The 24,465-nt window shown below is 43.6% G+C and overlaps 1 protein-coding gene across 3 annotated transcripts in view; it reads right to left on the reverse strand.

Moving 5' to 3' along the window:
- Window positions 1-24,465, reverse strand: part of MAP3K13 (mitogen-activated protein kinase kinase kinase 13) — a 144,113-nt gene that overhangs the window by 25,313 nt on the left and 94,335 nt on the right. For all 3 annotated transcript variants that reach the window (XM_050965399.1, XM_050965398.1, XM_050965401.1), the window contains 5 exons: window positions 23,394-23,968; window positions 8,906-9,089; window positions 5,367-5,558; window positions 3,268-3,426; window positions 578-736 (listed from right to left, as the gene is read on the reverse strand). In XM_050965399.1, coding sequence (XP_050821356.1) covers window positions 578-736; window positions 3,268-3,426; window positions 5,367-5,558; window positions 8,906-9,089; window positions 23,394-23,895 — 1,196 coding nt within the window. In that variant the 5' untranslated portion in view covers window positions 23,896-23,968. The remainder of the gene's footprint in view (window positions 1-577; window positions 737-3,267; window positions 3,427-5,366; window positions 5,559-8,905; window positions 9,090-23,393; window positions 23,969-24,465) is intronic.

Here is a 24,465-nt window from a genome sequence, read left to right on the forward strand (position 1 = left end):
GAACAGCACTCCACTCAACTCTCCTCTCTTCCCACCCTCCACGCAGCTGTTCCGTACCACTCACCTAGCTCCAGATCCACAGTCCTCTCTGAGTGACTCCTGGTTCTCCTGTACTCAGCCATGGTCAGGATGAGCCTTTGGCCACCTGCCTCTTCACCCTCACCTCCCCATTCGATCTGCTGCTCTCCAGCATCTCTCTCACTTGCCCTGGTCCTCCCCAAGCCCTGCCATGTCTGATCTCTCCATCGCTGAGTTCCTTTCTCTGACCACCCTTGTCTCTTTCAACATCAACAGCATAAGTAAGTGCATGCTGTTTGTACGAACTCCAATGCCTTACTGGTCACAAGTCATTTTGCTTCATGGCAGCGGGACACGGGATGTCAAATCCAGCATAGTGTGCTACCAGCACACAGTTGCTCTCTCAGCAGCAGTGGTGTTTTTTAAAAAGAGAACTTTGCTCTGGATCCCACCCTCCAGTTCTTATTCAGGCACCATTTCCACTGACCCCATTGGGAGTTTGGCAGAGCCAGGACTGCAGGATCAAGCACCAAGTCTGTGCAGGAGATGTGGCTCTTACCATGTTTGCTTCATGAGGATTTTGAACCCATCTGGACAGGTAGAAGGGACAGGAAGGTGCAGGCTGTTACTTCCCACTCCCCAGATGATAGCTGAGGAATCTACATCCTTGTATGGAATCTCTCCTGTAAGCAGCTCCCACAAAACTACCCCAAACGACCTGTTGCAGAAACATAAGGACAAACCTTCACAGTGAGTTACACAGAAAAAATTCTGTAACAGACTCAGACTTTCTGTTTGGTTATCAAAATGGGCAGCAGGTTACATCTGGTTTTGGATTTTGAAAATGGATTCAAGAATGGTTCATATATTTAACTAGATAAGGGTGTTATCCAGGGATATAGTTTACACTTTGTGCAGCCTCTCTCTGCCACTGTCCTAAGCCCTAGCCTTTTATCCACAGTTGCATCGGTTTTCACTTTCACTTTACACTGAAAAGCTAAACCAAATCCTCCTCCTTTTCGGGTTTTTAATCTCAAAAAGATACGAAGTTATGAGCAAAATACAATGGAATATGGATAAAATCTACAATGGAAGGTCATAGTCTTGCCAATTCCAGTAAACTAAATGGCAAAGTTAGTTTTCCTAGCTGTAATCATTGTTGATCAGAGCTCCCTTGCTTTGGGACAAAGTGAGAATTTATGTGTATTCATGATAAATCAGCTAACAGATTTCCTTTGGGTTTTTTTTAAAGCAAACACTCCACCTGCTGGCGTGTTTGCTGAACTATCCATGCCCTCTGCAGACAAATGCTTCCAAAGCTAATGAAACACAAAACAGCCCCCACTATTACAATGTGAAGGTGAGGAAACAAACAGCCACTGTGTAGGTGCCACTATTTGGACATTTCAGACTCCACTGGAGATTCCCTCTAGTCCTAACTTGAAGAAAGATGAATGAGAATTGTGTTAAAGCCAATCATGGCTAGAAAAGTATAAGGAGAATCTGTCCAGAGCAGGCAATCCACACTACAAGAAATGTTTCAGAGTAGCAGCCGTGTTAGTCTATATCCGCAAAAAGAACAGGAGTAACTTGTGGCATGAGCTTTCGTGAGCTACAGCTCACTTCTTCGGATGCATAGAATGGAACACACAGACAGGAGATATTTATACATACAGAGAACATGTATGTATCTCCTGTCTGTGTGTTCCATTCTATGCATCCGAAGAAGTGAGCTGTAGCTCACGAAAGCTCATGCTGAAATAAATTTGTTAGTCTCTAAGGTGCCACAAGTACTACAAGAAATGAAAATTACAGGTAAGAAAACTAAATTTGCCTTTCTCCTGTAATGAATCCAAGGCTCCAGGGAGAAGTCATAATTCACAAAAGGTAGCAAGGAATAACTGCCATCTATCAACCACATAGAGAGCATCATAAAATAGTAAACTGATGCTAAAATGGTTAGTACAAAGGCAAAAGAGAAGTAACCAAGAGACAAAGAAAAGCACTCACTGAATAACCGTTCCAGAAGCTAGAATTAGCCTGAGATGCAGAGATGTGGTAGTGAGTTTCAAAGTCCAAAATACTATATCCCAGAAGGAATGGCATCCTTCTATCTCTTTCTCTACATATCCTTGCACACTGACTACATTTTCCAGACCTGAAGAAGAGTTCTGTGTGAGCTCGAAAGCTTGTCTCTTTCACAAACAGAAGCTGGTCCAGTAAAAGATATTACCTCACCCACCTTGTCTTTCTCATATCCTGGGACCAACCTGGCTACAACAACGTCGCATGGAACAGAAGAACATGATCCTGTGTTTGTTCACTGTTTTAATTCTTAAAGGGACAGGTTTTGGGGGCCCACTTCTGTGAAGTGCTAAGGACCTTCATCTCTCAACATCATAAACATCTACATACACTGAATTTTTATTGCTTTCATAGCCCCACTCCTCATTGTGGAGTATATAATTAGGGCCCTAAAATTCACAGCCAGGAAAAATGTGTCATGAACCGTGAAATCTGGTCTCCCCCATGAAATCTGGTCTTTTGTGTATCTTTACTCTATAATACACAGATTTCACAAGGGAGACCAGCGTTTCTCAAACTGGGGGTCCCGATCCAAAAGGTTGAAAGATTATTGGAGGGGTTTGTGGTATTGCCATCCTTACTTCTGCGCGGCCTTCAGAGCTGGGTGGCCAGACAGCGGCAGCTGCTGGCCAAGGGCCCAGCTCTGAAGGCAGCAGTGTAGAAGTAAGGGTGGCAATACCTTCTCACGCCATCCTTTTTCCTGCACTATTGCTGGCCGTGGCACTGCCTTCAGAGCTGAGCTCCTGGCTAGCACCCACTGCTCTCTGGCCACCCAGCTCTAAAGGCAGCGCCGCTGCCAGCAGCAAAGAACTAAGGGTGGCAATACCATGATCCCCCCTATAATAACCTTGCGCCCCTTCGCACCCTTTTTGGGTCAGGACCCCTACAGTTACACCACCATGAAATTTCAGATTTAAATATCTGAAATCGTGAAATTTATGATTTTAAAAATCCTATGACAGTGAAATTGACCAAAATGGACATGAATTTGGTAGGATCCTACATATAATACTTAGCAGCATCTCTGAGAATGGAAAGTCCAGTAGAGAGCAGTGAGACAGACCTTCTGGTGAGGAAAGAGTGCTGGTAATGCTATATAATGGGAAGATCTGACTGGCTGAAAGGAAGGTGAAGATGTATAATTAACATGACAGAAGTGCTTACCAGATATCCACTTTTTCAGAGACGGGCTCATTCCGTATCACCTCTGGGGCCATCCAAGCCACAGTGCCCGCAAAGGACATTTTTGTACTTTTATCACTGAGTTCTTTAGATGTACCAAAATCTGAAATTTTTACTGCATCTGTATGAGTGACTAATACACTGGAAAGAGAGGGAAAAACACAAGGTATCAGCAATGAGAAAATGCTTTGTACTTCCATAGCAACTTTCAGAAGTGGATATTAAAGTTCTTTGTCATCTACTAACACTGCCTGATATAAACTATACCTATGTTATCAATGGGCAAAGTGAGGGTGTAGGAATTAGTGGTTTATCTGGACCCTAGCAGCCAGGAACTAAAGCTTTAAAACAGTTTGATCAGTAAATTTAATTAATTTGCTAGTTTCAGTAAATTCTCTCCCTCTGTCCAGAACAACTTTTTCCTGTGTAACTCCACCAGATCCAGTTGTTCTGCCAACGCGGGAGGAAGTCACAATTACCTCTTCCCTGCTTTGCATCATAAATGAGGTAGTGCTGAAATAAAATCAGTAAAGCAATCTACACTAACATTTTTGCTTGTCTGTCTCCAACCCTACTGATAAAGGGCTCCTGGTTTCTATCACTGCTAAAACCCACTGCCCCAAAAACTACACTGTTCTGGAAACAAACCTCCACCCTCTTGGAATGCAGCTCAAACATTTCCTTATAAAACCTCAATTTTAACCACAGTCACTCAAGATCTTAGTGCAACAGCTGTTGTTAGCAAACACTCAGTTTCAAATCAGTATGAAGCATTGGTGAGGCTGTTTGACAGGGTCAGAGTACAGGGTTAATAATTCTGCAGCTTCACAGATGAGGTACCATAACATTATTTTGATTTTTTTTCCAAACTCTGATTCTAAATTCTAGGGCCAAAGTCCATCCAGGTGTAAAGGGACTGTGACAGAGTTATAACTGGGAACATCAAGGTTGACTATATTTGGGGGACTTTCAAACTTCTTGTAAATGCATGTTTTAACACAAAATGACTACTAAGATGGAAGATGTACTTAGCCATATACCGGTATATACTATACACAGCAGGGATCAGCAACCTTTGGCCTGCAGCCTGCCAGGGTAAGCACTCTGGCGGGCTGGGCTGATTTCTCTACCTGCCACATCCGCAGATTCGGCCAATCGCAGCTCTCACTGGCTGCGGTTCACCGCTCCAGCCAATGGGGGCTGGGGAAAGCGGCAGCCATCACATCCCTCAGCCAGCGCCACTTCCCACAGCCCCCATTGGCCTGGGATGGCAAATTGCGGCCAGTGGTAGCCACGATCAACCGAACCTGAGGATGCGGCAGGTAAACATACCAGCCTGGCACACCAGGGTGCTTACCCTGGTGGGCTGTGTGCCAAAGTTTGCCAATCCCTGGCATACAGTATAATTAGAGATAACAATTACAGAAAATGTAGAACTATTTGTTGGAAAATTTGTCTTGATATTCAAACTAGCAACAATAAAAATAATAAGTGATGTAGTAATAATAACCTCACTGCCCAAACAAAGTAACATACCATTTAAAACATTTACAGTCAAATACAGATACAACAACAGAACCAGTCACACCGCGTGCTGTAAACAGTGAAGGAAGGGTGAGGCTGAAGCAATGTCCAGGGTGAATGAGATAAGGCAGCTGGGCAGTATCAGCAGGGGAGCAGGTGTAGGAGAAGAGGAAGATACACATTCATGAGAGCAGGGGATGAGACCAGAGTAAAACAGACATGAAGGACAGACAAAATAAAGAGCAGAAGGAGACAGAGTGATTCACTTTTTCAAAAGGGCAAAACAGCCATCTCATTAGCAGACTTGTTTCCCTACTATTACGTTCCCACGTAAGCAACTGGTTCAGTTGCCACAGGGATGTTCTGCTAGTATAAATGGGAGCAGAGACGGTCCATGCAGTTAAAAACAAATCAGAGGAAGCACAGGACAAATCTCTCTCAAGTTATGGGCCAGACCATGAGACAGTTTAAGGGCCCCTGATTTAGCTCGATATCCATTTGCTGGAGGAATTCACTCAAAAATCTACTTTTTTAGTTTTAAGCACCCAAGGACTCACTTTGGTGACTTGAGGTCTCGGTGGATGATTTTATGAAGGTGTAAATAATTCATTCCACTTGCGATCCCTGTGGACCAGTCCACAAGCAGCCGAGGTGTGACTTTCCGACCAGCTCGTAGCACTTCATAGAGCTGTCCATGTGCGCAGTACTCCATGATAATACAGTAACATGGGGCTTGAGTGCAAACTCCCCTGTCAGAGAACACACACAAACACCATACACATTACTGCAAATCAAACCCAGTCAGTATCAAAGGGATTCTCTGAACTCAAAAATATACCATTGTGATCTGAATGCTCACAGCTCACTGACTTTCATGGCAGGGAGCTGTAGGGGCTCAGCACATTTGAAAATTAGACCATTGTTCTTTTTCTGGAACGTGTCAACTGTGCACCAGACTCATATGTGGAGAAATTAAGTTTCCCTATAGAAGCAGAAGCTGCTCTGTAGGTTTATGTCTTTGGCTTTTATGTTTTAGGGTACATCCAGACTACCCGCAGTACCAGAGATCAATATATCGCGTCTCGTCGAGACGCGACATATCGATCCCTGAACATGCTCCCCGTCAACTCCAGAACTCCACCGGAGCAAGCGGCAGTAGTGGAGTCAACGTTGGAGCTGCGGCTGTCGATCCCACGCCGTGAGGACGGGAGGTAAGTCGGAATCAGATACGTCAACTTCAGCTATGGTATTCCAAGTTGCGTATCTTACATCGACACCACCCCCCAGTGTAGACCAGGCCTTAGTATTGACTTTCATTCTCCAGGGATATAGGCAAAGAAAAGCAGACACTGCCATACAGGTCCAGATCAGACTACAGAGCCTCCTGGTCAAGCAATGACAGGAGCTTCCGATGCTTCACAGGAAAACAGAAAACATGCCTTAGTAAATGCTCAGTCAGAAAGAGCTCTGGAACACCAGACACATAGCAAACACAAACTTGAGTGTAGTTCATTGCCAAAATGCCTGAAAAGAGCTAACCTTCTGTCAGAAAACTTCCATTCTATGAGACCCCATTAGTCCCCCAGCATTTTGATTAACCAGCTAATAATGTGACACTATTAGCTTAAACGTAATATTTCTGTTACTATTTCCTCTACATTTTCTCCTCCTCCCTTCCCACTAAGATTACAGAAAACAGATCCATCTCCAGTCATCAGGACTTAGACTTCATTTTTACTTCAGGTTTGTTTGTATTTGTTTGTGTGGTTTTCCTACGTCAAAGTTAGGTCAAAATAGTAGGTTTTATATTTATTCCATATCTTGTCAGACACGCTTTGGAGAAACACGGCTTGAGTTCATTCAACCACTGCAGTCACCTTCTAACTTGTCACATAATTCGTTTGGCTGGCTTGCCTTCCACTAAGTCACTCTGGGCTCAGTTTTACAGTTGCATCACGTGAAAAGCTCCCACTGAATCAGCAGGAATTCCACATTGAAGCAGCTCTAACCTGGACCCTGTATTAGTTTTCAGCCAGGTTAACAGAATAAGGGTTCATCTCCACTCCATTTGGAGCTAAATTCTTACTAACACTCCTTACAGTAAGGAAATCATTTCTGTCCACCATATATTTTAGTACTATTCAAAAATCCTCTTGCAGCAAAAGTTAAATTAGGTTGGGACGTATCTGCAAGCATCACTTGGATAACAAATGGAGTTAGGAGTAAAATCTACTTAGATTATTTGTCTGTACTATATGGTTTGTCTTCTTAGGACATGAACTGTGTCCATGTTTTGTACAGCACTGAGCATATTAACCATGCCCATTAAGTAACTCCAGTAATACATTACCTACTTACACCACAGATCTCCAAGACGTGGTTTTGCTTAATGCACACTCTAGTGTTATTCCTGCTCCGAGAAGATCTGTTGCTAGTTCAAGTACAATTCATTCCAGTCCTTTAAGAGGACGAGGGCTGTAGAAACTGATAGCACTGCAGGAGCTCTAGCCTTTATGTTTTGCGATAACATGAATTCAGATGTGTTTAATGGCAAAATTCTGCCCTTGCAGCAAGAACATTGTTGGAGGGAAGCAATAAGGTTCTGGCTTTAGGAAGGGTCCGTACACCATCCTGCCAGACCAGGCTGAATGCAGTGTGCAGAATACCTCATTCTGTCCCCTAAAAAGCAGCATTTCCAATCCCCACGTATGCTGCTGACTACAGTACATGTGCAGGTGGATGGGCCCACACCAGCACAGCACACACTCCATCAGTGCATCAGCCATGCCCTGATTTAGCACTCAATAGACACTGACAAGGAAATCCTCCTCACTTGCTGTGAGAGAGAGGAAGAAGCACCCTCAGAGCTCTTCTGATTTAAACACACGTGCGCAACATAGAACACAAGTTGCCGTGAGTGTTCACACTTTCATGGGATACTCGCATAACACAGTTAGGCTTGTGCTTAAGTACCTTGAAAAGTCAGGGTTTAACTAAAGAGCAGGTTGGAAAAAAGGCCATGTCCTTTAAGACATTCTCTGGCGTATGGGCCATCTCAGAGAGTCCTCAACCTGCTGAGGAGAGCACACCATCACATAGCTCTCTCAAATCACATTTCACAGAGCCTTGCAAACTTGTCCTGCCAAGATCTGCTCCTAGGATGAGACCTTGAACCTGTCCTGATGCAGGCAAGCTACAGCCCAGGAGGAATCCTTGGTAGCCTCTGGGAATTTTAAAACCTGAATATGGACTACAGTAGATCTTTCTTTGTTCGCTCCCAGACAGTTATGACTAGAGAATGCGCCTTCTACAGGGTGCAAGCTACACCAATTGCGAGACTGCTCTTATGCCTGTCATCTAGATAAAGGTAGACCTGCATGCCCCAGTGACATGGATTAGGCACCACCCCAACCACTCACTCAGTCATCACCCACCGATTGCTGCCAGTTGGAAAGGGAGCATTTTGTACTGGTAGTTGTTGCTGCTCACCATAAACCTGAAGCTGTTCCTGTTCTCTTGTCTGAATGTTCTTGGTTCTCACCATTGTCTTTAAATAGCTTCACTAAGCATAGCTGAAGCCTGCAGAGCACAGACAAAGGAGCAACTCATACTCACTCAATGGGGAGAGGAATTGGTCTTCTGATCAGATCTGTTCACCTCTGCCTGACTACAGCTCTATGCACTGCCTGCCTCCTTCCCAGTAGTGAGGTTCTCCCCAATGGACAGGAAAAGTTTCCCATGGGCTTTGTGCAGGGGGAAATCTCTGTGGCAATAGTTTCCTTGGACTTTTCTTTTCCTGTAGATGTGCGAAGTTCACATGACTGTGTTTTTGTGTGTATGAATGTCAGTATGACCTCTCTAGGTTGGAGTGTTGCACACCACTTAACAGTGCCCACAACACTACATATCTATTTGAGAGAGGAGGGGCAGAATACGTTTCGTTTTAACTACAGAAGATTGGATAAACCAGAAGGTAATTCCTGTACTCGGAACTCAACAATTGGCTAGGACATGATGGCTAACAACGTCTTCTCTTGGGAAAATACAGGTTATTACTTTTCTAGTAATTATCTAGATAACAGAAGTCATGACCTACTTGAAGGCGATAATGTTAGGATGCTTCAGCTTCCGTAAGTGCTTGATGTCTGTTTCATTCTGTTCTCTCACTTTCTTGATAGCCACCTCCTCCGCTCGGAATTTGCCTAAGAAGACAGCTCCTTGTGCTCCACTGCCCAGCCACTGCAGCTCTGAGATCTCCTCAAATGGAACTTCCCATGTATCTGGTAATACACAAGCAAGGGACACATGTTAGAAGATCGCCAAGTTCATGCAGTGCTCTGCTGCACGGTCATACCAGAGACAGCAATTGTCAGCTCCTCTGTCATCTCTTATGACCTTTTCACCAAGTAGCTCAGTAACACATTCAAAATCTTTGTGAGCTGCTGATGCGATACAACAAGTTAATATACTAGAGACTTTCACATCTGAGGATTTGGAGAGTGTCCCTTCTTCGGTGAAGTTCAAGGAGGGAAGGAGGAGGGCTGTACAACATTAAACATATAACTACAGACAATCCAAACACTCCAATAAAAGGAAACGTTTAAAATCCACAATGGCTAAAACAAATTAAGGTTTTTTCTATGGGAAAATCACAGAATCATAGAAGTGTAGAACAGGAAGGGACCTCATCAGTCATCTAGTCCAGTCCCCTGCACTCAAGGCAGGGCTAAGCTATAACTAGACCATTCCTGACAGGTGCTTGTCCAACCTATTCTTAAAAACCTCTAATGACAGAGATTCCACAACCTCCCTGGGCAATTTGTTCCAGTGCTTAACCACCCTGACAGTTAGGAAGCTTTTCCTGATGTCCAATCTAAACCTCCCTTGTTGCAATTTAAGCCCATTGCTTCTTGCCCTACACTCAGAGGTTACGGAGAACAATTCTTCACCCTCCTTCTTGTAACAAACTTTAATCTACTTGAAAACCGTTGGCATGTTCCCTCCTGCCTTCCCCAGTCTTCTCTTCTCCAGACAAAACCACCCCAATTTTTTCAATCTTTCCTCATAGATCATGTTTTCTAGACTTTCATCATTTTTGTTTAAATGGGGTAAAACAGGGCATAGAAGGGAAGGCAATAAATATGGAGCCAACAGAGGGCAGAGTATAAAACAGTGGTGGGCAACCTGCGGCTCGCAATCAGATTCCCCTGATTGGCCGCATGCAGCCTGCAGGCTGCAGGTTACCAACCACTGGTATAAAAACTAAAAACTGTTTAAAAAGCTAGCTAAGGTTGCTCAGTGACAACAACTAAGTTGCCTAACACATCATTTGGAAAACCCAAGTACTTAAAGCAAGATAAGTTAAGTACATTATAAGAGTTACACTGACCACATAATAAAACACACACATTTTTCTTCAGAACTACAAAGAAATGCATGTTTCTTCACATCGCAACTTGAACTCTGCCCCACATATTGTACTTTGATATATACTGTTTTTATCACCTTGATTTCAATATAAGACATACATTTTTAATAGTGAGAGTAAGCAAGCACTGGAACAATTTATCAAGGGTTGTAGTGTATTCTCTTCATTGACAATTTTTAAATCAAGATTGGATGTGTTGTCTAAAAGATGTGTTGCTCTAGGAATTGCTTTGGTGAAGTTTTCTGGCCTGTGTAATGCAGGAGTTCAGACTAGACGATCACAATGGGCTTGGGATCTAGGAATCTCTAATTTTTAAAGGCATATAATTAAATGGGAAATGTCAGTTAATATATTTGTTTGCAGAGTTGTAATCATGCTGGTGCCAGGATATGAGAGAGAAAGTGGATGAGACAATATCTTTTATTGGACCAACTTCTGTTGATGGAAAAGACAAGCTTTCAAGCTCCACAGAACTCCTCTTCAGGTCTGGAGAAGGAAACTATGGTGTCAAAGATAAATACAAGCGGGATAGACTGTTAAGCATAAATGGTTCACATGTTGTAAGAGACCACTTAAAATGAAGAATACAATTAACACCTCTGAAGTAGAAGAATGGTGGGTTACTAGGAAGCAGTGTGTGTTACAAGTTGCTATAAGTGGCCACAAAACCAGTGTCTCTGTTAAGTCCATGGTTTTTAGTGTTCAGCAGAGTTATGAATTTAAGTTCCCAGGCTCTTTTGAAGGTGCTGTGCAGATTTCCTTTAAGGATGAGGCCTGAGAGGTCAGACATCAAGTGATGCTTTATGAAAAGTATTTGCCCATGAAAGGTATGGTGTTTTTGTCTTTTATCATTTTTCTGTGAGAGTTCATTCGAGAGCATAGTAATTGTCTCATTTCACCCACACAGTGGTTGTTTGGGCATTTCATGAGATACACTACACATTGTGATAGGCATGCATAAGACCTATGGATCCTGAAATGGTATTGATCATTGTAGCAGTGGAGAGACGTCTACAGGTTTTGCATCTGTTGTTCTGGCAGAATCTGGTAACTTTGAATTGGTGAGTCCTGGTCTATGGGGAGCTTGTTTCTGATAAGCTTCATGAGGTTGGGGGCGGGGGGTTGTTTGAAAGCCAGAAGAAGAGGTATGGGAAAGATTTCTATCAGAAAGTGGTCCCATCAAATACAGGCTGTAATTGTTTGATGATACCTCATATGAAGTCTAGTGTGGGGTGACAGGTGACAACTAGCGGAGTGTGGCTAGTGGGATTTTTTCCCCCTGTATTGAAGCAGGTTCTCCTGGGTATCTGGATGGCCTGTTCCATGATGCAATCTACTTCTCTGGTGATTTTAAAAACTGCCTTCACCAAACAAGAACATTCCACCAGAGAAGCAGATTGCATCATGGAATGTGCTGTGTCTGATTTCAGTGGAAAGTTTTTTGACAAAATTCAAACATGAAAAATCCAAAAAGCTTGATTCAGATATTCTTCCGCAACACTGCAACAGGGTCTTCTGACCAGAGTCTCCTGCATGGACAAGGTTCCCTAGCAAGACTACATTCCCATGACACACCATGTCCAAGGGACTCAGGATGCATCATCAAGACAGGGAGACTATGGCATTTTATGGAAGATGCAGTCTGGACAGTTTCCTCTAAAAATTAGATTTTCTATTATTCAACAAACAATTAAAATTTTCCAAGGAACATTTGTAGCCATCATATTTATTTACACACATAGACTCGTAGACTTTAAGGTCAAAAGGGACCATTGTGATCATTTAGTTCAGCGCTTTTCAAACTGCCAGTCCCGACTCAAGAGAGGGTCACAAGGCTATTGTACGGCATCGTGAGATGGTATGGTATTGCCACTCTTATTTCTGTAATGTTGCTGGCAGCCACGATCCTTCAGAGCTGGGGAGCAGAGAGCGAGGGCTGCTGCCCAGCTCTGAAGGCAGCAGTGCAGAAGTAAGGATGGCCTGGTATGGTATTGCTGTACCCACCCACCCTCAGCTTCACTTTCTCCTGGCAGTCTTCTACTTGGAATATTGAAATATGCCTACTTTACATTTATTGAAAGGCTTCAGTGCATTTGATTGCAGGGATTCATAGATTCATAGACTCTAGGACTGGAAGGGACCTCGAGAGGTCGAGTCCAGTCCCCTGCCCTCATGGCAGGACCAAATACTGTCTAGACCATCCCTGATAGACATTTATCTAACCTACTCTTAAATATCTCCAGAGATGGAGATTCCACAACCTCCCTAGGCAATTTATTCTAGTGTTTAACTACCCTGACAGTTAGGAACTTTTTCCTAATGTCCAACCTAAATCTCCCTTGCTGCAGTTTAAGCCCATTGCTTCTTGTTCTATCATTAGAGGCTAAGGTGAACAAGTTTTCTCCCTCCTCCTGATGACACCCCTTTAGATACCTGAAAACTGCTATCATGTCCCCTCTCAGTCTTCTCTTTTCCAAACTAAATAAACCCAATTCTTTCAGCCTTCCTTCATAGGTCATGTTCTCAAGACCTTTAATCATTCTTGTTGCTCTTCTCTGGACTCTCTCCAATTTCTCCACATCTTTCTTGAAATGCGGTGCCCAGAACTGGACACAATACTCCAGTTGAGGCCTAACCAGCGCAGAGTAGAGCGGAAGAATGACTTCTCGTGTCTTGTTTACAACACACCTGTTAATGCATCCCAGAATCACATTTGCTTTTTTTGCAACAGTATCACACTGTTGACTCATATTTAGCTTGTGGTCCACTATGACCCCTAGATCTTTCTGCCATACTCCCTCCTAGACAGTCTCTTCCCATTCTGTATGTGTGAAACTGATTGTTCCTTCCTAAGTGGAGCACTTTGCATTTGTCTTTATTGAACTTCATCCGGTTTACCTCAGACCATTTCTCCAATTTGTCCAGATCATTTTGAATTTTGACCCTGTCCTCCAAAGCAGTTGCAATCCCTCCCAGTTTGGTATCGTCTGCAAACTTAATAAGCATACTTTCTACGCCAACATCTAAGTCATTGATGAAGATATTGAACAGAGCCGGTCCCAAAACAGACCCTGCGAAACCCCACTTGTTATACCTTTCCAGCAGGATTGGGAGCCATTAATAACTACTCTCTGAGTACGGTTATCCAGCCAGTTATGCACCCACCTTATAGTAGCCCCATCTAAATTGTATTTGCCTAGTTTATCGACAAGGATATCATGCGACACCGTATCAAACGCCTTACTAACGTCTAGGTATACCACATCCACCGCTTCTCCCTTATCCACAAGACTCGTTATCCTATCAAAGAAAGCTATCAGATTGGTTTGACACGATTTGTTCTTTACAAATCCATGCTGGCTATTCCCTATCACCTCACCACCTTCCAAGTGTTTGCAGATGATTCTTTAATTACTTGCTCCATTATCTTCCCTGGCACAGAAGTTAAACTAACTGGTCTGTAGTTTCCTGGGTTGTTTTTATTTCCCTTTTTATAGATGTGCACTATCTTTGCCCTTTTCCAGTCTTCTGGAATCTCTCCCATCTCCCATGACTTTCCAAAGATAATAGCTAGAGGCTTAGATACCTCCTCTATTAACTCCTTGAGTATTCTAGGATGCATTTCATCAGGCCCTGGTGACTTGCAGGCATCTAACTTTTCTAAGTGATTTTTAACTTGCTCTTTTTTTATTTTAATCTTCTAAACCTATCCCCTTCCCAAAAGCATTCACTATGTTAGACATTCCTTCAGACTTCTCAGTGAAGACCAAAACGAAGAAGTCATTAAGCATCTCTGCCATTTCCAAGTTTTCTGTTACTGTTTCTCCCTCCTCACTGAGCAGTGGGCCTACCTGTCCTTGGTCTTCCTCTTGCTTCTAATGTATTGATAAAAAGTCTTCTTGTTTCCCTTTATTCCCATAGCTAGTTTGAGCTCATTTTGTGCCTTTGCCTTTCTAATCTTGCACCTGCAGTCCTGTGTTGTTTGCCTATATTCATCCTTTGTAATCTGACCTAGTTTCCATTTTTTATATGACTCCTTTTTATTTTGTAGGTCACGCAAGATCTCGTGGTTAAGCCAAGGTGGTCTTTTGCCACATTTTCTATCTTTCCTACCCATCGGAATAGATTGCTTTTGGGCCCTTAATAGCGTCCCTTTGAAAAACTGCCAACTCTCCTCCGTTGTTTTTCCCCTCAGTCTTGATTCCCATGGGACCTTACCTATCAGCTCTCTGAGCTTACCAAAATCCGCCTTCCTGAAATCCATTGTCTCTATTTTGCTGTACTCCCTTCTACCCTTCCTTAGAATTGCAAACTCTATGATTTCATGATCACTTTCACCCAAGCTTCCTTCTACTTTCAAATTCTCAACGAGTTCCTCCCTATTTGTTAAAATCAAGTCTAGAAAAGCTTCCCCCCTAGCAGCTTTCTCAACCTTCTGAAATAAAAAGTAGTCTGCAATGCAGTCCAGGAACTTATTGGATAGTCTGTGCCCCGTGGTGTTATTTTCCCAACATATATCTGGATAGTTGAAGTCCCTCATCACCACCAAATCTTGGGCTTTGGATGATTTTGTTAGTTGTTTAAAAAAAGCCTCATCCACCTCTTCCACCTGGCTAGGTGTCCTGTAGTAGACTCCTAGCACGACATCACCCTTGTTTTTTTACCCCTTTTATCCTAACCCAGAGACTCTCAACACTTCTGTCTCCTATGTCCATCTCCACCTCAGTTCAAGTGTGTACATTTTTAATATATAAGGCAACACCTCCTCCCTTTTTCCTGTCTATCCTTCCTGAGCAAACTATACTCATCCACACCAACATTCCAATCATGTGTATTATCCTACCAAGTTTCACTGATGCCAACAATGTCATAGTTATACTTATTTATTAGCACTTCCAGTTCTTCCTGCTTATTACCCATACTTCTCACATTTGTATATAGGCATCTAAGATACTGGTTTGATCTTGCCTCCCAGTTTTGCCCTGACCCTCCTTTCTCTCTGCCATTATAGCCCACGCTCCCTCTTGTTTCCGACCCATCTGCCAGGTCTTCATGTTCCCCGCTCACCTGTCCCCGTCGAACCTAGTTTAAAGCCTCCTCACAGGTTAGCCAGTCTGTGTGCAAATAGGGTCTTTCCCCTCCTCAAAAGGTGAACGCCATTTCTACCTAGCAGTCCTTCCTCAAATAGCATCCCGTGGTCGAGGAAGCCAAAGCCCTCCTGGCGACACCATCTTTGCAGCCAGGCATTCACCTCCATGATGCATCTGTCTCTGCCCAGGCCCCTACCTTTGACAGGAAGAATCAAAGAGAATACCACCTGCGCTCCAAACTCCTTCACCCTTACTCCCAGAGCCCTGTAGTCACTCTTGATCTGCTCAGCGTCACACCTCACAGTATCATTTGTGCCCACATGGAGAGTAGCATGGGGTAGTAGTCAGAAGGTCGGATAATCCTCGATAATGCCTCTGTAACATTTCGGATACGGGCCCCCGGCAGGCAGCATACCTCCCGAGATGAAATGTCAGGGCAACAGATGGGCGCCTCCATCCCCCTCAGCAGAGAGTCTCTGACCACCACTACCCTACGTTTCCTATTTTCAGTGGTGGCAGCAGACCTCCCAGCCTTAGGGGTATGAGGCTTCTCCTCCTTTACTGTAGGGGGTGATTCCTTCTCTCCTATATCAAGAAGAGCATAACGGTTATCTATTACCACAGCGGGAGGGTTCGCAGCAGGGGTGGAACACTGCCCGCTGCCAGAAGTAACCAGCTGCCAGTGCCCACCCTGAGCCATCTCCTCCTCCACCAGTGGTGTGTCAGCAGTCCTGTGAACTGGGACAGCTACCTCAGCTGTCTCCACATGGACACTGTCCAGGAATTGCTCGTGGATATGGATGCTCCTCAACCCTAGCCACCTCCTCCTGTAGCTCTCCCACCTGCTGCCTGAGAGATTCCACCAGTAGGCACCTTTCACATTGGATGCCCCCCCATCGCCTGGATATCAGTAAGTGGAAATTGCAAGTTACAGTCTTTGCAAAACCACACCAGTATCTGGATAGAAGCATCCATGCTTTGGTGCTCTGTCTGGCTACAGGCGCAGGTGGAGGAGACAGAAGCAGTGCTGCCACAGGTGTTGCGGGTCTTCTTAACCATCGTAAGTCTCCTTCTGTCAAACTCCCTCTCAAACTCCCCTGTCTGCAGCTCCCTGTCTGCTCTGCTCTGCTTTAAAGAGAAAGGTTTTGGATGTAGTTTGGCTTATAGGTTTTCAAGGGACTAACGGGTCACAGATAGGACCGACAAGGGACCCCACTCCCTTCCTACTCCCCTTCCAAACTCCCTTGTGAAACTCCCTGTTAGCAGCCCCTGGTCGCTTGCGCACGGCTTTATAAAGCCCTGGCTTGAGTGAATGCCCTGCCCACTGGTTAAGGCTCAGCCAATTACCAGAGGCTTCTAGCTTTCAAACCTTCCTTTGTAGCTCAGCCTCCAACTGCCAGCTACAGCACATGCTCCTTCAAACAACCAATGATTACACACTTAATTTGGTGGTCCTATGAGTATGCACAGTAATTTGCTCTCACTTTTGGGGTGTGTGTGTCATCACAGCATGAAATATATTCAAAGTGGGGCTCAGCAAAAAAAAGTCTGAGAACCTCTGATCTAGTCTGACCTCCAGCCCACTGCAGGTGACAGAACCTCACCCATCCACTCCTGTAATAGACCCCTAACCTCTGGCTGAGTTACTGAAGTTATCAAATCATGATTTAAAGACTTCAAGTTACAGAGAGACTGCCATTTACACTAGTTTAAACCTGAAAGTGACCCGTGCCATATGCTACAGAGGAAGGTGAAAAACCCTCAGGGTCTCTGCCAATCAGACCGGGGGTAAAATTCCTTCCTGACCCCAAATATTGTATGGCAATCAGTTAGACCCTGAACATGTGGGCAAGACTCACCAGCCAGACACCTGTGAAAGAATTCTCTGTAGTAACTCAGAGTCCTTCCCATCTAGTGTCCCATCATCAAGCATTGGAGATAATTTCTGCTAGCAGTCATAGATCGGCTACATGCCATTGTAGGAAGTCTCATTATAGCCATCCCCTCCATAAACTTAGCAAACTCAGTCTTTAAATCAGTTAGGATTTTTTGTCTCCACTGCTCCCCTTGGAAGGCTGTTCCAGAGCTTTACTCCTCTGATCATTAAAAGCCTTTGTCTAATTTCAAACCCAAACTTTTGAGGGCCAGTTTATATCCATTTTTTCTTCTGTCCACACTGGCACTTAACTTCTCTCTCTCCCCCTCACTGGTATTTATCCCTCTGATGTATTTACTGAGAGCAATCATATCTCCCCTCAGCCTTCTTTTGGTTAGGCTAAACAAGCCAAGCTCTTTGAGTTTCATAAGATAGATTTTCCTTTCCTCGGATCATCCTAGTAGCCCTTCTTAGCACCTGTTCCAGCTTGAATTCATCTTTCTTCAACATGGGAGACCAGAACTGCACACAGTATTCCAGATGAGATCTCATCAGTGCCATGTGTAATGGTACTAACACTGCCCTGTCTCTACTGGAGATATCTGACCCGAAGCATCCTAAGACTGCACTAGCCTTTTTCACGGCCAGATCACATTGGTGGCTCAGTCATCCTATGATCAACCAGTACACTCAGGTCTTTCTCCTCCTCATCACTTCCAACTGATATGTCCTCAACCTATAGCAAAAATTCTTGTTGTTAGTCCCTAAATGCATGACCTTGAACTTTTCACTATTAAATTTCATCCCATTTCTACTACTCCAGTTTACAAGGTCATCCAAATCTTCTTGTATGATATTCTGGTCCTCCTCCATATTAGTAATATGTCCCAACTTTGTGTCATCCACAAATTTTATTAGCACGATTCCACTTTTTGTGTCAAGGTCTTCAGTAACAATGTTAAATAAGATTGATCCCAAGACTGATCCCTGAGGAACTCCATTAGTAACCTCCTTCCAGCCTGACAGTATGACCTATTGTAGTCTCTAGTCTCCCCTTCAGCCAGTTTCTTATCCACCTTTCAATTCTCATATTAATCCTCATCTTCTCCAATTTAACTAATCATTTCCCATGTGAAACTGTATCAAATGTCTTATTGAAATCCAGGTAGATTAGAACTATTGCATTTCCTTTGTCTAAAAAAACAGTTCTCTCAAAAAAGGAGATCAGGTTGGTCTGGCATGGTCGACCTTTTGTATAACCATGTGGTATTTTACCCCAATTACCGTTCATCTCTATGTTCTTAACTACTTTCTCTTTCAAAATTTGTTCCAAGGCCTTGCATACAACTGAGGTCAAATTAACAGGTCTGAAGTTTCTCAGATCACCTTTTTCCCCTTTCTTAAAAATAGGAACTATATTAGCAATTCTCCATTCATCGGGTTCGATCCCCAAGTATACAGATTCATTAAAAATCCTTGCTACTGGGCTTGCAATTTCATTTCATATTTCCTTTAGTATTCTTGGATGAAAATTATCTAAACCCCACAATTTCATCCCATCAGGCTGTTCGAGTTTGACTTCCACCCTGGATGTATTAATTTCTACCTCAATATCCTTGTTCCCGTTAGCCACCCTGCCACTACCTCTAAACTCTTCATTAGCCTTATTAAAAACTGAGGCAAAGTATTTGTTTAGGTGTTGGGACATGCCTAGATTATCTTTGATCTCCACCCCATCCTCAGTGCTTAGTGGTCCCACTTCTTTCCTTGTTTTCTTTTTATTTATATAGCTATAGAATCTTTTTCTATTGGTTTTGATTCCCTTTTGCAAGGTCCTACTCTGCTTGGCTTTTGGCCTTTCTCACTTTATCCCTACACTTTCTGACCTCCAAGAGGTAGCTTTCCTTGCTCATCCATCCCATCTTCCATTCCTTGTAGGAGCTCTCTCAATCACCTGTTTGAGATGTTTGCTCATCCAGCTGCGTCTGCAACACTTCCCTATGAATTTTTCCCTCTTGCTTGGGATGCAGGCTTCAGATAGTTCCTGCAACTTTGATAAAGTCATTCCAAGACTCCTCCACATTCAGATCCTTGAGTTCTTCAGTTCAGTTCAATTCTCCCCCCACTTTTTTTTTTTTTTTTTTAAAGTTAGCCCTTTTGAAATCAAGGACCCTACTTGCAGATCTGTTTTTGTTTAGCCTTCCATTTAGTTCAAAGTGAATTAGCTCATGATCACTAACCAAAGTTGTCCTCTACAACCATTTCTTCCACAACGTCCTCACTACTCACCAATACCAAATCTAAAAGGGAATCACCTTTGTTGGGTCACTGACTATTTGGTGAAGAAATCTGTCAGCAATCACATCCAGGAAAATCTGGGCCCTACTATTATTAGTAACACTTGTCCTCAAAGCTATAGCCGGGAAGTTAAAGTCTCCCATGATCACACAATTCCGAATAGAATTTATTTCTTTAAAAATATTAATGAGGTCTCTATCCATATCCAAATCAGATCCTGGGGGTCTGCAGAATATGCCAAACATTATCCCAGTGGAACTTCTAGTAGCTCTCTTTCCCAAAGTGATTTTGGCCCAAACGGCTCCGTCTTATTCATTCAATCACTTCTAATTTCTTTACAGTCTACCTCATCTTTAATATACAATGCTACGCCACCAACTTTGCCTTTATTTCTGTCTTTCCTGCACAGCACACATCCTCCAATACCTGTACTCCAGTCATGACTACTATTCCACCATATTTCTGTTATCCTTATAATATCTTGTATCAGAGGGGTAGTCGTGTTAGTCTGGATCTGTAAAAAGCAATGAAGAGTCTGTGGCACCTAATAGACTAACAGATGTATTGGAGCACAAGCTTTCATGGGTGAATACCCACTTTGTCAGAGGATGTACAGACCCACAAAAGCTTATGCTCCAATACATTTGTTAGTCTATAAGGTGTCACAGGACTCTTTGTTGCTTTTTACAACATCTTGTTTCACTTCCTGCACCACTAGTTCTAGTTCCTCCATTTTGTTATCCAGGCTCCATGCATTGGTGTACAAACATCTTAATTGCTGCTGCTTGGCTTTGCCCACATTCCTTTCCCAATTGGATACAGTCATTCTACTGCCAGTACCACCTACCTGACTGTTAGTACTAATACCAACGAAGCTATCATTCCTCTTATGTTATGCCCACTACTGTTCCTTTCTCCATTGCTCTATCCTTTATTACTTGATTTTCCTCTCTTGTAACATTAAAATCAAGTGTGGAGATTAGATTAGCATCTCCCAACCATCTTCTGCGAGTTCCTAGTTTAAAGTTCTCTTTATCATTTGTGCCAACTTTTATCCCAGAAGTCTATTTCCCTCCCTACTCAGGTGGAATCCATCCCACGATAACAGTCCTCTGTCCATGAATGCCTCCCAGTGGTCAAACATCCCAAAGCCCTCCTTAGAGCACCACCGTTGTAGCTATTTGTTGACCACCATAATTTTGTCTCATCTTTGTTCTCCTCTTCTAGGAAAAGGTGGAACTCACCAATAGCACACACTCAACCCCAAACAGGAGACTTAGAACTGTCTTTCCCATGAATAGGAACAGATTTATGTATTTTGTAAAAAGTATTTAATGTCAATTAATGGAACTGCCACTCAGTAGAAGAAAATATATTTACAAGAGCCTCTACTAATCATCAGGTAGACGCAGGGTAGATGTGGATTTCCCAACTGAGTCTTAGAGTTAGCAGTGACTGATTTTCAAGATAAGAAGTTCAGTTCAGTCAGGGTTCAATCAAGTTCAGTTCAATCATCCAAGGTGGAATTTACAGCTGTGTTTTTGTGGTTTTGTTGTTTCTCATTAGCAGATCCCCTTACACTAGACTTGGAGACATAGAGAATTACATTACAGGTCATTTTTTGTGTTCCTGCATGCCAAGATCTTGCAGCTTGGCCCATCCTTTGCTCTCTCCTTTCTATCAGGAACTTAGCTCAGAAGTGAAGTTGCTGGAGTCATATTCAGCTGTTTAGATTGTGGAGCCATGTTTTGATGTTTGGATATAGTTCTAGCCATCGATATCTCTGCTATTCCTCCCTGTATCATATCCTCTGGGGTCCTCCAGGGATCAACATTAAAACCAATTCATCTGACACAGCTAATGGGAGTCCAGATTCATTCATTCTCCTGAAAATCACAGAATCTCGCAGGTTAGCGGGTTTCACCAAACTGTCAGTATTTTTAAAAATTCTGGGGTCTAGACATAACCCATTTTCACACACTGATGTAGGTGTTCTTCACCACATATCTAATAAATCGCTTGGTCAATGTCCATATTCCAGTAAATTATTTGGTTGACAGCAAGTATCTGTCTGGATCCAACACAGTGATGTGCAGTACAGCTCTATGCCAAAGTAACATTAGCAGACACCCTTACAACAGTTTTACTTTCTTTGACAGGGTGGGGGAGACTCCGTCCAGTGCAGAGTGAGTTCACCCCATCCTTCAAGCTGCCCTCTGTCTCTAGACAGATAGACCTAAGGGCTGAAGTCCATAGAGTTGCCTCAAATGGCAGGGCTCTAAGGCCCAGTGTAATTGCCCTGATCCACAGGGTGGTAGGGTCACATGATCTATGTCGGGGCTAGCTCTTCTCTTTAGGGCAGTGAGTCCTAGTGGCCAAAGTCCATAGAGATACCCTGGGTTTGTAGGGCAGCAAGGCCTAGCGGCCACAGTCAACAGAGATACTTGGGTTCATGAGGCAGTAAGGCCTGGCAGCCAGACTCAACAGAGTTGCCCTCCAGGCAGGGCTGTGTGGCCTAGAGGCCCATGGGGGTGGTGGACAGGTAGGGGGACTGGGTCCTCCCTGCTCAACTGGATGGATAGTCCCCCTCTGGGCTACTTCGTATTGTGTTACTCCTGGTGGCAGTCTGCGCGACTTTGGGGTCTCTGGGTTCCTTGGGTGGTGCAACTGATTGTAGCTCAGACCTCCCTGGGGCATCCACAGGTAGATGGGTATCTGCTTGGGTCTTGGCTCCTCTGGCTTCTGCGGTCCGGGGCATCAGTGGTTTCTGGGTAGAAGCTCGAAAGGAGCATCCTTCCTCTCCAGCGGTCAACCCAGACTGAGCTGGGCTGCTCCCTCTTATACTGGTGCTACTCCTGGAGCATGCCCAATAGGGACGTGGGGGTGTGGCTTCCTCTGCCCCCAGTGAGGAGTTAATCATTCCCAGTCCAGTGCGGGGTGAGTTCACCTCGTCACACTTTCCTATTTCAAATGACAGCTTGTTCGTTATAATGTGCATTTTTCCTTTCCAAAGCTGGAGACAGGTTATATTTTGAAAGATATACTATACATAGGCCAGAAGCTCATAACCTTATTAACACATATTAACAATTTTCATTAATATCCACAATTTTTGGTGATCCATTTGTTCTCACACCACCTCTCTCTGTCCTGCTCTTTTATATCAGAATTAAAGGATGCAGAGCATGATAACTGTCCACAAATATATGAAAAGTGTAAACACCAAGATCACAGAAAAATTGTTCAGCGTGGGAAGGAGGGGAGATAAAAGGAAGGAGTGGAGCAAAATTTTAAATGTTGAAAGTCTTCCTGATAACAAGATGTGTGAGGCAGTGGAATATTCTCAAAGGGAAGTGATGGAAGCCCCAATGTCTCAGATATTTAGTACCGGACTGGACACAACACTAGCTAATACATACAACATGGGAAAATCCTGCATTAAGATTGTATGGTGGAAGGTCTGTGAGCAGTTCCAACTATTCCTCCACTGTACCTTACCTTGCATTTGTCAACATTATTTTTAATCAGCCATGCGCTGTCCAGTCACCTAACCTGATTATGTCCCTGAGGTTTCCTGTAGATTTCTCTAATCCTGACTAATTTAAATAATTGTCTCAACTTCAATGTCTGTCACCTCCCAGTTCAGGGGATGGAGTAGATCATGTAAGTGGTCCTTTCCAACTCTAGCTTATACAATTCCACGCTTGTGGTTCACTACGGAGTAACTTTTCTGTGCAACTCTTTGTGTTAGATATGGGAGTGTCAGACAAATGGTCATGTGGAAAGCTGGGAAAAAGATTTAATTGCTTTTAGCACCCTCATCCTCACAAACTCAATTTTAAAAGAAATGAAGAAGAAATGCACTGGGAGCATTTCTGTGGCGTAGGCTTACCTTGTTGCTGCAGTTTGTAGTCCGTGGAGTATGCTTTCCCTATGATGTTCCATACTGGCCTCAAACAGCCAAAAAGTCCCTCAAGAAACCCACTGCTCCCACTCCCGGATCTGCTGAACTGGATTTTAATGTCATCTGTCCCACTGTTATTCTCTCCATCCATTGTGTTACTGTGGCCCTGGGGCACAGCTGTTTCAGCTTCATCCTGTTCTCTCAACTGCAGCACACTGTTCTCAAACTGGTCTCTAGAGTCCTCGCTGACGCTGGTCAACACCGCTGTGGTGACTGGACTGCCAACATTTTCTATTAGATCTGCCTGAAGTAAGCCCTTCTCTAGCACATCCTCTATGATCTCAGGTGAAGGATGGTTTCCGGTGGGCACATGATCACCATGTATCCCACTGAAGTCTTTGTCTTCATTGAAAGTTTTGTTGATCAAGTTTGTAGAGGAAGGCCAGCTCAGGTGCTCCTGAGGACTGGCCATGGTGCCATGCATGTGCATAAAGCAGGTAGTAAGATGCAGTGCTTAGAGAACTAACGATACAAAATTCAGATGCCACAAATGGCCCCAGCACCTGAAATGAGAGAAAATGGGATAAGAAATTTTTTTTCTTTTCGTAATCACTACTGTATGGTATTTCTGTTGTGTGCTCTTTTCTGAAGAAGACCTGATAGTGAGTTTAACTTGAAAACTGGAGGCCCAATGATATTTGGTAAATGATTATTGAAGTTAAAAAATGACAATATTTGTTCCCTTTGACACTTAACTTAGTGCACATCATCAATAGGATGGTCCTTATTATTTCTCCTCTGGGTTACCCACCATGAGTCTTTTCTGGAAAATTCAAATAACTGGCAAAGGCTGACCTGAGAGTCTTCTTACAGGAAAGGCCTGTGTCCACTATGTTATCACCAGGTGCAGTACCCCCCTGCACAGACACCAGTCTGTTCTAAGTGGACCTAACTGCTCAGTTTCACATGTTTCCATGTCATCTGGGTCTGGGTAAAGATTCTGGCTATGTAGGACAGACCTTTTGTCTGAGCCCTTCCCTTGGGACGGTCCAGCCACCCC

This window comes from Gopherus flavomarginatus, chromosome 8 (assembly GCF_025201925.1).
Source record: "Gopherus flavomarginatus isolate rGopFla2 chromosome 8, rGopFla2.mat.asm, whole genome shotgun sequence".
In the NCBI taxonomy this organism is placed as follows: domain Eukaryota; kingdom Metazoa; phylum Chordata; order Testudines; family Testudinidae; genus Gopherus; species Gopherus flavomarginatus.